The sequence below is a fragment of the Festucalex cinctus genome, chromosome 1 (genome assembly GCF_051991245.1).
Source record: "Festucalex cinctus isolate MCC-2025b chromosome 1, RoL_Fcin_1.0, whole genome shotgun sequence".
Lineage (NCBI taxonomy): Eukaryota > Metazoa > Chordata > Actinopteri > Syngnathiformes > Syngnathidae > Festucalex > Festucalex cinctus.
In genome coordinates, this window is record NC_135411.1 from 16,690,905 (window position 1) to 16,704,737 (window position 13,833).

The window sequence follows — 13,833 nt, forward strand, 5'->3', positions numbered from 1 at the left end:
TCCGGTCCTCAGGCCCCCCTAGCCTGTTTTCCATGTCTCCCAATTGCAACGCAGGTGAGGATCGTTATCAGGCTTCTCCAGAGCTAGCTGATTAGCTGTCATTGGAATTAGCTGCATTGGGAATTGGGAGACATGGAAAACAGGCTGGCTAGGGGGGGCCTGAGGACCGGAATTGAGAAACACTGAGCTAAACTAAGATAACCTCTATGGGGATGACTCATATTAAAATGACTGGCGGCGACCCATTAACACGTCAGATGTCTTGGAGTTTGAGTAACTTTATTTTACTTTCATGATACAGTTGTTGATAGGTATGATTTTCCTATTGCTACACAAATACTAGCCTAAAAATATTGCATAGCCGAAAGCATGACGGCTAATAATGGCCAGCACGAAAATGACCAGAGAAGTTTGCCAACAATCTCCATTATGTCAAATCACTCCCAAATTTGAGTCGTTTTACTTTATTTTACTTTTATAAAGGTTTTTTAGCTATCCGTGTAGTGATGTTACCAAGTAGATTGCTAACCTAAATATCATTTATTGTAACAAATTGTAACAACTAGCATGAAAGTGACTAGAGAAGTTTGCCAAACCATCGTGTCGGACATCTTCAAAGGGTGAGTAGTTTGACTGACTTATTTTATAGTGGGGTCACTGTTACTGTTACCAAGCAAATGCTAACCTAAATACCATGTATTGAAATCCACAATGACTAGCATGAAATGATTGGAGAAGCTCAACAATCTCCACTGTGTCAGGCCGCTTCCAGTAGTTTTACTTAACCATACTTTGATAGTGATTGAGGTGTGCTTATCTTAATGTTACCGACCAGAAGCTAATCTAAATAGCATGCAGCTAACCAAGGAACATATGTACTGTGTGTGACATACACACAAAATGCTACCAGAGACCTGTCTAATCTCTTCAAGATTCACACCTCCGACTGATACACTGCCATTGTAATAGCTGCTCCGAATAGAGCCTTGTGTTTGCGTGTGCTCTGAATGAGGAATGGGTGGGGGATGCACCTGCTGGGGGCCCACTTAAAAAAAAAAAAAAAATGAGCAGGACATTGCATTCATAGAAGAAAAAAATAGACAGGCATAGTGTTAGCGTACCACACACAAACCAAGCTGATGGAGCAGCAGGAGAGGACAGCCCACACAAAGCCTCCCGATGAGAAGCCCTGGACTCGTCTTCCCCGCCCCTTTTGTCACCACCTCCATTTTATAGGCTTGGCTGCATGAATCATAGCAGCCTAATCAACCTGCAAGAATGCCCTTCTCGATTACACTGCACATGTGGCAGGTCATTCGCTGCTTCGGGCCAAACATGTAAATGTTCTACACACCCACAGGCATCATATTGCTCTCTCCATGGGTCACCTAATGAGAGCAGCTCGGACCCCCCCCCCCCCCCCCCCCCCCAACTTTAGCTGTTCGTCAAAAATAAACACCGTGACACTAGATTTTCAGTTTGACTGAAAATCGAAGATGCAATAAATTATCACTATTTAGAACACATTTATTGTTTTTGCTGTTTAGTATTTTTGGTTGTTATTACTTTCCAATGCTAATTGCTAGCTTGGTTGACGGTTGACAGTGCTAATCTGGTCAATGCAATTACCATTATCCAACTTTTTTTGCTCAGTCCCTGTAGCTATTGGAAGCTGGCTGTGTTGTTTACCTCACAGTCCAACATTGTAACATTGGAAACACGTAGTGCTGTCATTGTCAAATATTTTTTAGAATCGATTATCGATTATTTACGGTAATCGACTAATCTATTTAATTTTAATTTTGCATAAAAGTGTATTACAAAAGCATTTTTCCACCTGGTTAGTTGACTAACCAGTGATGGGCATTTGTTTCGTACTTTGTATTCGTATAGTGGTTTAAAAAAAAAAAAAAAACGGGGTTAATGTTCTATGTTACCAGTTTCGTCATTGTTTTCCAAAGTAAAAACAGATGTTTGAAAATGTCTTATTTTGATTAAATACAGAAGGTAATCCGTCTTCTTTCATGAAGCACTACATAAATCAGTGAACAATTACTGTTGATATACTGAAATCTAAGGAGTTTGACAATTTTACAGAAAATGGCTTCAAACAATTACTCGATTATTAAAATAGTTGATTAATTTAATAGATCAATTAATTTTGACAGTCACCAGAAACGCTTAGCTCACATTAGGAATGAAGCTTGTAAGTAACTACATTTCCCGTTATTCTTAGACACAGAAGCAGGGAGTACTTTTAGTTCCGGCATGGCGAAAACATGAGACACCAATAAGCGATTGGTTGCGGATTAGAATCAGAACACAAACATGAATGTGGACGTAAATAGGAATTTAAATTAATTTTCGATTGTTTTATCATATGAATTGCTATGACAACTGTGCGATTGACATATGACCCAAACTATTGGCTTGCTGTCTGGACTAATAAAAAAATAAAAAATTAAAGCTGAATGTAGCAGCAATATAAAGCGAGATCCTCAATGAAAACCTGCTGCTGAGCGCTCTTGACCTCAGACTAGGGTGATGGTTCATCTTTCAACAGGACAATGACCCTTAAAGAACACAGCCAAGATATCAAAGGGTTGGCTTCAGGACAACTGTGAATGTCCTTTCGTGAGCCGGCCAGAGCCCAGACTTGAATCTGATTGAACATCCCCGGAAAGATCTGAAATTGGCTATGCACCGACTCTTGCCATCCACTCTGATGGAGCTTGCGATGTGGAATGTGTGCAACATATCCAAAAAGACTCGAGGCTGCCTCTCACAGGTCAGTCTTGGTAGTACAACTTTGTTAGAGTGGTGTGCTGTTGGTCATGTTCACACAAACATCCATTTGCTTACTCCTCACTCACATGTTAAATATTGATATGTGTAAGCCACTTGACTTTTTTTTTTTTTTTTTTTTTTTTAAAGAAAAATCAATTCACAATTAATTTTGTAACACCTTTATTGCATAGTCAAGTATAAAGAAAAATCAATTTCAGATACATTCAATCCACTTTAATTACAGTGCTTATTTACTCAACACCCATAGATTAATTCAAACATTTCAATAGTTATAAATCACAAAAACACACCTACACCCAGATAGATTCAGAGCAGTGCAGTAACATTAAGGAAAAAGAGGCAACACTTCTCCTTAAGAGATGAAGGCATATATAGGTTTCTGTTTACACTAAACATGACGAAGTGCAAAGCAGAAAATGAAGAAATATTCTTTATTGCTATACAAAAATCCTTGCCTCATTTTCCAAAAGGCAATCTCAATGTATACAGCACAAAGTGTGCCAAATGTGGGATAAGTTTCCGTGCATTGTTTAAGTTAGTGTGTGCTCTTTAAGGCAAACGTGGACCTGAGACTGACGAAATATAAAAAGAAAATGCCTTTCTAAAAAAGGATATGTTGCATAAAACATAGACCAGTGTTTACCAAACGGGAAGCGACTTGAGGTTGATAATCTGCCAAATTCAAATTGCTGCAAGTGCATCTTTTTTTAGACAATTGGTCATATGTTTGCTGGGAAAACTTGATTACCCGCTTCCCTCATTTATTGGCCAACCAAACAACCACAGTAGAAAAAGTCAAGTAAAGCTGCCCCGTTACCAAAACTCTTTATACTTACATAAAAAACAAAACGTGTCAGCTTTAGCCGAACGAAGTCATCGTCCATTTTGTCTGCGGTAACAGCTCAGTAAAGGCAGAATGTACAAATATGAGGTGACTGCTAGTTCTTCTTCATAGTGTTGGCCAACCACTCGAGTCCCTCGTAGAGGCCGTCCCCGTTTGTGGCGCAGGTAGCCTGAATGTACCAATGTTTGTCGCGCATGGAGTGAAGACCAAGCTTGTCTGTGATCTCAGCTGCCGTCATGGCATTGGGCAGGTCCTGTCAACACCACAGGGTATTCGTTTGCTCAGGAATAAAGTCATTATGATGCCAAATAGGAAGTCATCTTTGAAACAGACATTTTGCTTTTTCCTAGCGCAAGTACATCTGCTGATTTTCAACACACTTGGAAGGTGTTTGTAATCCTCCAAATACCTCACTTACATGAGGTTTTGAGTTTTCATGTGCTCAGAACTCTGAATACAATTTGACTCACCTGCTTATTAGCAAAGACTAAAAGATGAGCGCCACGCAGTTCGTCCTCCGACAACATCCTCATGAGCTCCTCGCGAGCCTCGTTGCATCGTTCTCGGTCGTTGCTGTCTACCACAAAGATGAGACCTGTGACAGAAGCACACATTAAGCCAATGATCAGGCTTTTTTAATGGCTACGCATGTACTTGAGAAAATATTTGTCCTTTCAACTGGATGCAGCATGACGCCTTTCCACGTGCCTTGCGTGTTTTGAAAGTAATGACGCCACAGCGGTCGAATCTTGTCCTGACCGCCAACATCCCACACCGTAAAGCTGATGTTCTTGTATTCCACCGTCTCTACATTAAAACCTGTCACACAGAAAAGTACAGTCATACTAATGTTCTCGTCCTAAGTACTGACAAACATGCCGATGCGGATTACCAATTGTTGGAATGGTGGTGACAATCTCCCCCAACTTGAGCTTGTACAAAATGGTGGTTTTGCCGGCAGCGTCCAGGCCTACCATGAGGATCCTCATTTCCTTCTTGCTAAATAATCTGGCAAGTAAATTCCCCATGGCTGCTTCCGTTGGTGCTGATAGGAATGGGCGTTTGCCTTGTCTGGAGAAACAGAACATCCATAATTTGTCAACCGAACTATTTTGCGTCACGTGATTAAATGGCGTCGCAGAAATGTGAAGCTCTTTTTAAACAAAAAATCTAGAGGAATCGAACACAATAAAAATGCTAAAACAACTCTTAGGCGTATAAGGAGAAAATAAATAGACCCCGGCTTGGGTGGAATTGATTACGAGTCATCAAATTATCAAATTAAACGTAAACAAACTGCTAGATTCCAGTGCGAATGTGCATTGCTAATCGGGATACAATTGACAAAATGGGCTACATGAGATCAAGTCGTGCCACAAACAGAGAACGTTAGGTCGCGAGTTAATTATTACAGCGGCACACATTCGGGGTACTGTTTAAACGAAGTGAGTAGCCGAAAACACCCGATGTTACGCTTCGGCAAAGTTAGCCAACCGATTAGGTTAGCACTTAGCAGTCTGCGTTGATTTGCTTTTAGCCACTCGCACTCGTCAAACGTTGCCCGTCGCTTACAACAAAACGCAGAGGAAAGACGACTTTGATGTAGTTTCTTAGCGTGAGCACTTACACGGTGCTTTTAGCTTTTGGCGTCTTCAAGGCGTTTCCTTCCTCCAGGAAATGGCGACCGTTTGACACGTCACGTCACAGCTTCCGCCGTGGCCCCGCTTCCGCGTTCCATCCTTTCCGCGGAATATCTCCCCCTGTGGTCAAGGGCGGCACTTCATTAGGCATAGCAGCCTTTAAAAATAGTCAAACAATTCTTCTGTCGCTACATAATAATAATAATAATAATAATAATGATCATAATAAAAAAATGTTGAGAGTGAAGGACAATAAATTTGTGGACAAATTCATATATTTTCAAAGCAAAAAAAAGTATATATAGAATAGAATAGAATAGAATAGAATGGCCTTTATTATCATTGTTTACAACGAGTGAACATTGTGTGACAACGAATTTGGACATGGCATTATATATATATATATATATATATATATATATATATATATATATATATATATATATATATATATATATATATATATATATATATATATATATTTAGAGAAACATGTTAATATTTTTGAGAACAATCATATATATTCAACATCAGTCTTAGGAGATATTAGCAATATCGATATTAGCAGAGGTGGGTAATCCAGGTCCAGAAACTAAAAACCCTGTCACAATTTGGCTTTAGTCACAGGAGGTTCTACTTGACCGATTGGTAAATAACTTTTTTTTTTTTTTTACCTCCTGGTTGATGAGATGCACCTGTGGCTAAAGCCAAACTGTTTTATTTTTTATTTTATTTTATTTTATTTTTTATTTTTATTTTTTTTTATTTTTATTTTTTTATTTTTTTTACTTTCTGGACCTGGATTACCCACCTCTGGATATTAGGAGAATCAAGTCATTTATTTTGTCGATTGAAGTCATGATGTGACAGTAATATAACATTTTCAATCTAAAAATTACATTTTTTAAAAAGTAAAAAGTATAATAACACATGTTTTTCAAATAAAAGCTATATATTGTTTTCAGAAATTAGTTGAATAGTTACGAGAAGTGAGATCATAATTGTATTATATAAGAACAGTTTAAGTTTGTTTTATGTTTAGATTTAAAAACTCATATATTTTCAACATAAAAAAGGTGTAAATTTTTAGATTTCAGATCAATGCAATTTCAGCGTATTTTTTCTTTCCACTGTCGCCCTAAGACTCCTTAACACTTAACCGCGTTACAAAATGCAGATTGAACATAAAACTTGAAACAACACAACACAATACAATAATAAAAAACAAATACAAATACATTAATAACTTGTCATTCATCAGGGTATAACAGTCCACTTTTATTACATCATATTTACTGGAATCAGCGAAAGTATTAGAAGTAGTCTTTTAAACCACAATAAATCCACTTCCTTTTCCTTTATAAACCGAGCAGGTCACAGAAAAAAAAGAGCTCATTGAGAAGCCAGTTGAATTTTAACCAGGGTCAACTATGCCGACTACCCCCAGCAGGGGGTGCAGCAGGAGGCCAGTGGAGTTTATAGCTGGTAACGGACCACACAGAGAAGGTTATAACACTGTCTTACCCCCTCCCTCAAAACCATAATTTGCGTTTGGCCCTGCCAATCGCACCCAAGATTTCTTTCAGAATATTTGCATGCATTGTTGTCATTCATGTGGGTGTTGTTTGTCCGGAGATAAAAATGATTTACAATGGCGAGTCCTCGAGAAAATTACTTCTTAATTAATGTTTGGAGTGAATATATTTTATACAGTATTGATTGATATCACTCGTTCAAAAAAATAATGCTACACAGACTTACTACAGTGGTGTACAACTCTAACCTGACACCTAGTGTCTTGTGTAGTCCACATGAGTAAAACAGCACACCACACGTGGAATAGTTTCTGTCGTACTGCCAAGACTAACCAGTGAGAAGAAGCATGGTGTCACAGGATAGAAAGAGTAGTTGAAGAGGAAATAGAAGGTAGCTAGGCAAGGTATCTTCACTTCCTATGTATAGCACATTTTGTGCACAAAACAACACAATGTTTTTCACACAACCAAAAGCTCAAAACCTAAAGCATTTCCAAACAAAGAAGATCTTTTTTGGTCGATGGTGGGCAGGGGTTGATTACTTTAGCTAATGCTAAATGCTACCTTGGTTGACAGTTGAACAGAGCTGACACAAGCTTTATTGCTCGGTCTCGGCAGCTATTGGAAGCTGGCTGTGTGGTTTATCTCACAGCAGTCCCGCATTGGAAACATGGCACCAAAAAAAGCTCATCTTGCGTTGGCTAGCCTCTGACTGTCCCCAACCGCAGCAGTAAGACTACATTTCCCACGATTCTTAGACACAGAAGAAGGAAATAGTGCTAGTTCCCCGTACAACAAAAACACACCTACCGATAAGATGCGAATGTGAATGCAAACATGAATTCTGAAGTAAACAGGAATTAATTTAACTGTTCAATTCCCTTTTAAGGGGATTATCGTATGAATTGCTATGACAACTGTGCACTGTAAAAAAAAAAAAAAAAAAAAAAAAAAAATCTGTTGTTTTTACGGGTAAACTGGCAGCTGTGGTTACCAGGGAAATTCTATAAAAAATACATTGGGAAAATATTAAAAAAAAAAAACTACAGAACAACTTGTTTATTCTACTGGTATTGAATGTACAATAAACAGTAACCGCTGCTGAATTTTACTGGGATTCAACGTACAATAAACACAATCTGCATGTAAATTTTACAGAACAAAATAGTATAAAATCAGCATGTGCTTGGAAAATGGTACTTTATTTGTACTCATAATGGTACTCACTTTACTACCTTACAAGGCCGTCAAAGTGCTTTGTGGTTAACTACTCATTTCACAGCATCAGAAACAACTAGACTTAGATTACCTTGCTTATGGATCTTTAACACCGTCAGACTGCACCGGGATCAAACCAACAACCTCAGTGGTGTAAACCGACCGCTCTACCACTAGCCCACACTAACCTGTTGTTGTTGTTGTTGAGCTGTTAGTCAATGACTGCTGAATCTACAAGTTTAAAAAGTTCTGGAAGGTTGTATTTGCATAGTATTTTTTTTTTTTACAGAGTTATTCTGGTAACCACAGCTTCCATGTTTTGTTCTACAAAAACAAACATTTTTTTTTGTTTGTTTTTACACATGGTTTTACTATAAAGTAAAAAAAATTTTACACGTTACTTACACATTACTAAACAGTAAAACCATGTGTAAAGAAAATGTTTGTTTTTACGGACCAAAACCTGGAAGTTGTGGTCACCAGAATAACTAATAATAAAAAATACTGCGCAAATACAAGTACTGAGTGTGACAGTATTCAAGACCCATGACAAGGTAATCTAAGTCCAGTTGTTTCTGATGCTGTGAAATGAGTAGTCAAAGCACTTTGAGTGCCTTGTAAGGTAGTAAAGCACTACACAAATGAAGTATCATTTTCCAAGCACATGCAGCTTTTATACTACATTGTTCTGTAAAATAAACATACAGTCACTGTAAAATAAACAAGTTGTTCTGTAAAGTTGTTTCATTTTCCCACTGTATTTTTTACATATTTTCCCTGGTAACCACAGCTGCCGGTTTTTCCCCATAAAAACAACGTTGTTGTTGTTGTTTTGTTTTTTTTCTCACAGTTTGTGATTGACATATGTTTAAAAAAAAAAAAAAGTGACGCTGGGACGGGGCAAAACACTGGGGTTCTGCCGGGATGTAGGACCCGAGGCTCAAAAAACAGTCATGGTGAAAACAGGACATCTGGTCACCTGACTTAAAGGTCATTCGTACTAAAGGTCATAAGGACTAAACACTATCTGAGTATCCATCCACCCATCCATGTTCTTAACCGCTTACTCCTCACAAGGAGTGCTGGAGCCTATCCCAGCTGGCTATGGGCAGCAGGCGGGGGACACCCTGGGCTGGTCACCAGCCAATTGCAGGGCACACAGAGACAAACAACCATCCACACTCACAAGCACACCTAGGGACATTTCAGAGCGCCCAATTAACCTGCCATGCATGTCTTTGGAATGTGGGAGGAGACCGGAGTACCCGGAGAAGACCCACGCATGCACGGCAAACATGAAAACTTCACCCAGGAATGCCGAAGCCTGGACTCGATCTTGCGTCCTCAGTCCTGGGATGCGAACATGCTAAGCAGTCACCCACCGTGCTGCCCTGTGTCTGTGTATGTCACATAAAATAAAAACTGAGGACTGGGAGCGATGCTAGCGGTAATGTTAGCTTAGCTCCGTTGTTCTTTTGTAAACGCAGTCACGCCACTGACCTCGCTGGTAAACAACTTGAAATTGGCTTCTACAAAAAACACACAAACAAACACACACGGCGGTTTCCAAACCCACGCTTGACTTTTTGTCGCTCTTTGCCTCATCCTTTAATTTCATATACTGAAGACACCCACTCAAAGAATTTACAACCCCTGAAAAAAACAAACAAAAAAAACAAAACAAATGGGCTTTTCCTTTTAGTTCAGGTGGTGGGCAGCCAATACAAGCCATCAATCAAATCTCTTCATAGTAAATGACTGATTAGAAAGAAGAAGTCTTTATATAAACCAAAAAAGAAAGAAAGAAAGAAAAAATTGGCTTTTTTTTTTATTTCCTGAGTTGCATGCTTGTTGTTGTCCTTTATAAGAATGAAGAGGCGTTGAGTTGGGAGCTTTGCCCTGACCTTGCGCTCAGTTGACTAATTTAGAAAGTGACATTTGCATCAGAATGCTTATTTCTGTCATTCTGCCGACTTAAAACACATGCGCATTTGTGGCACCCATCGCTCTGCTGTGCTCTTATTTTACACTGCATTGTCTTTAGTGACAAAATTCCAGACCTGGCAAGTGCACTGACAATGACATATGGTACAATCACATACCCTTTTAATCTGATGTACTGTAAATCTTATACATTATAAGTGAACCATTAAAACATTAAAGTTGAGTAAATATGCATAGACATGCGGTAGCTACAGTATATGCATAAACCATTATATAAATGATACTCTGTAAACGTGCCGAAGTTAGCATACAGCTAATTTATATATATAACTAACTACTATTTACAACTAAGGTACATCATAAGTGTACAGGCCAATAAATATGTGGTAATTATAGTACAAGAGAATATAAGCACAGTGACATCGGATCCAGGGTAAATGATTTGCTATAGGAAATTTCATACAGTTAGCGTTACCATCTCGAATGCTAACTAAAGTTACAAGCAAACATCCGATCCGACAGATGAATAAATAAATAAATAAATAAATAAATAACATATATATATATATATATATATATATATATATATATATATATATATATATATATATATATATATATATATATATATATATATGATTTTTTAATCAAAGATTGAATGATATATAATACATTTATATCATTGAATTAGCATTATATTCTAGATTAAATTTTTACATATTTTTAATTAATTAATATTTTACATACACATTAATTAAAATATTTTTTTAACCTCATCCAAGAATGATCATGCCTATCTATCCCTTTTAATAATCAAACGTTACCCAGGTGTAGACATTTTAACAAATTATAAATTACGAGCATGACGCAAAGAACACCTTCAGGCTGACAACAGAATTGCATGTTTGTTGAAAGTAAATATATGTGGCAATATACTTGAGTAACTTACTTCACTCTGGCCAAAATCGGGATTTAGCTTTGTGCCGCCATCCTTAGTAGTGAAGCTGCTTGAGGTCCATTTAAATCCATCATTTCCTCGCTCTGTGTTGCATGTTCTTCGCTCCTTTTCGCCATCATATCTCAGCACATACTGACAGTTGTGACGTGTGGACACAGGACTATAAATAGGACAGTAGGGGGTGAACATACGCCCCCCCAGTTCCCACTCTATCCAGTCTAAAAAAGCAAACAGACAAATTGTGATGGCTTGACAAATCTCCTGCACACACACGCACAATGTCATGGTCTCTCTAAATCCCCCTTAAAATGTTTCCACCTTGTCCCAGATGGCGGCCCTCAACCCCGGTAGACCTCTGCATGGATAGTAATCCCCCCCACTTATTGGTGCACATCATATCAGATCAATATGAATGTATGACTAAATGAGTTGGGGGGGATCTCGGGGGGTGTCAAAGAGGTTTCCTAGGGTGAGGAGCTCAGTAGGGGCCTTGCTCCCTGCTAAGTTGGGATAAAAACACTCAGCAAGGGGCATGGAAATGCAGTGTCTCATATTCCTGCTATCAAACATGTTAAAAAAAAAGTTTATTCATTATTTGGACACATCATGGGTGTCAGTAGTGATAAGCATCGTAACTTCTGGTGCACTTTAGGTCATTTTCTTTTAAAATGAGTTGTGGTTGGCTGCAGTAGTGCTACAAAAGCGGTGCAATTCGGTCCGAGATGTAACGCAACGCAGAGGGACAGGCATGGGATGCCTCCCTCTGCGTTTCATGTTCAGGATGACGGCTCGGGCCAAAGGCTCCAAAAGAGGCAGGAAACAAACCGAACATTATTACAGCCGCCATGAGAGGATCCGCGCTGGCCCCGGGCCGCCGGCAGCCGGAGCCAGCGGGCACCGTACCCCACGCCTCTCACATTAGGGGGCGCCACAGAGAGAGACAGGCCGAGGGCAAAGGATCAATGTGCGGCGGTGTCGTCTGCCAATCACCTTTGTGTGCTGATTGAAAAGGTTGCTAAGGGGATTTACATACGATTTTACACTCCGCCCCGGTTACATGCGGACAACTTTGATTCCGTGTGCGTCATTATGTCCGGCAATGCTTTTCATGTACACACAAAATTGTTGGTTGCTTTCAACCCACAAATGCTTATGGATGAGACACAAGATTCTGGGAGAATATCCTTTGAACAGATGAGACAAAACTGGAGCTTTTTTACCATCAGGTCTACGTTTGCGGACAAAGAAAAGAACACGGTACTTCCTGTGAAAAATAGAGGAGGCTCAGTTATGTTTTGTGGTTGGTTTGCTCCTTCTGGCAAAGGATGTCTTTAAACTGTGTAGGGTACAATAACATTTCAAGACTATCAAGACATTCTGAGTGAAATGTGCTGTCTTGTGACAGAAAGCTTTGTTTTGACTCCATTCTGTGGCTGCTTTGCTACATATGGTACAGGATATATTGAAAACGCGCAGTGTACAATGAAGTCTCAAGATTATCAAGGTGTTCTGGAAAAATGTAATGGCCGATATAAGCAAGCTTGAAACACGGAGGTTTTGTCTGTTATGTTCTGCGCCTGTTTTGCTACATCTACCATAGCGTGTCCAGAATCTCTGCAGGTTCCATTGAAAGCTGAAGACTTATCAAGGCATTCAGGAATATATGTGGTGTAAAAAATCTTGATCTCAGTTTTGTTTTGGGGCTGCTTTGCTATATTTGACACAGGGTATCCTGAATCCAAACTGTACAATGAAGTCAAAGACTATCAAGGTATTCTGGAGCAAAATATGCTGACCAATATCAGAAAGCTTGAAACCCAGAGGATACTTATGGAGGATGTTCTGGGGCTACTTAGCGGCATCTATCATACAGTGTCTTGATTCTTTCAGGGTACAATCAAATCTCAAGAAGGCATTCAGAAGCAAAAGTGTGATGCCCAGTATCAACAATCATGAAACATGAAGGTTTGGTCATTTGATCTCAGTTCTGTTTTGGGCCTGCTTTGCTGCATCCGAAACAGGGTGTAATGACTTTATGCAGTTCACAATGAAATGTCAAAACTTAAATGTCCCTAATCCTATCCAGTAGTTTGCAAGTCTATTCATCATTCATGCTTGAGCCAAGAAAGTGACTGTTCCTCAAGGTCATTTCTGTAGATACTGGACATTCTAGTTAAACGTCTATCCAATATGAACCCTTCAATCCATCCAAGTAGAACTGGCTGAAGGACACGAGAGCCTTTGGAGTCAATGAACGACATCCGTGACAGATGGTTAAGACAAGCCCTCGCAGGATGCGCTACTTCCCAAAAGACATGGGGACCTCTGATGTCAGGAGGGTCCGATTGTTGCCTTGCAGGATGTGGGCCTTATTGGCAAGGCGTTAAGAGTAAACATAATCACCGTGCCAGGGAAGTAGATTTAATAATGGAGGGTGACTCTGTTGGATGTGAGCTGTATGGTCCGGTTCTCAAAAGCAGGGATTCACAAAATGTTGTGTGACGCTTTTTGTAAAGTTGTTTCAAAGATCAAAGTGTCTTGATCTTGAGAGATGAAACAAAATGGCGAGTGAAGGTATGTCTTTGAATGACGAGTGTTTGTTTGAAGTTGATTCACATTTGCATTTGACTGAAGGTCCGTCAGTCGGTCAATGACGGACATCCATTTTGTTTCCAATGACGAATGACGGGAAACTTTGACAGACTAAGCATTGTCGGAAATGGGTTTTCGTTCATCAATGTAATCATCAATATCGGGTCAGTACCACCTGACCGTTTCAGTCTGCCAAGGATGAGCGCCCCACTAAACAAGTAAATATACACTCGCACATCATTCTCCAAGCCTTCTCTCTTCTGGTTTCGTCCCAAACTGATAGCTGGCCACGTT

The 13,833-nt window shown here is 39.3% G+C and overlaps 1 protein-coding gene across 2 annotated transcripts; it reads right to left on the bottom strand.

The window, feature by feature from the left end:
- Window positions 1–2,950: 2,950 nt before the first annotated feature.
- Window positions 2,951–5,412, bottom strand: LOC144017825 (ADP-ribosylation factor 3-like). Of its 2 annotated transcripts, none has more exons than XM_077519766.1 (5): window positions 5,280–5,412; window positions 4,545–4,723; window positions 4,361–4,471; window positions 4,123–4,247; window positions 2,951–3,905 (listed from the first exon to the last, which is right to left on the bottom strand). In XM_077519766.1, exons 2-5 carry the CDS (start codon window positions 4,678–4,680, stop codon window positions 3,747–3,749), a joined length of 531 nt encoding a protein of 176 aa, XP_077375892.1. In that variant the 5' UTR covers window positions 4,681–4,723; window positions 5,280–5,412; the 3' UTR covers window positions 2,951–3,746. The 2 variants fall into 2 exon arrangements, with proteins under 2 accessions (XP_077375892.1, XP_077375901.1); XM_077519775.1 differs by having other exon boundaries at window positions 5,225–5,286.
- Window positions 5,413–13,833: the final 8,421 nt, after the last annotated feature.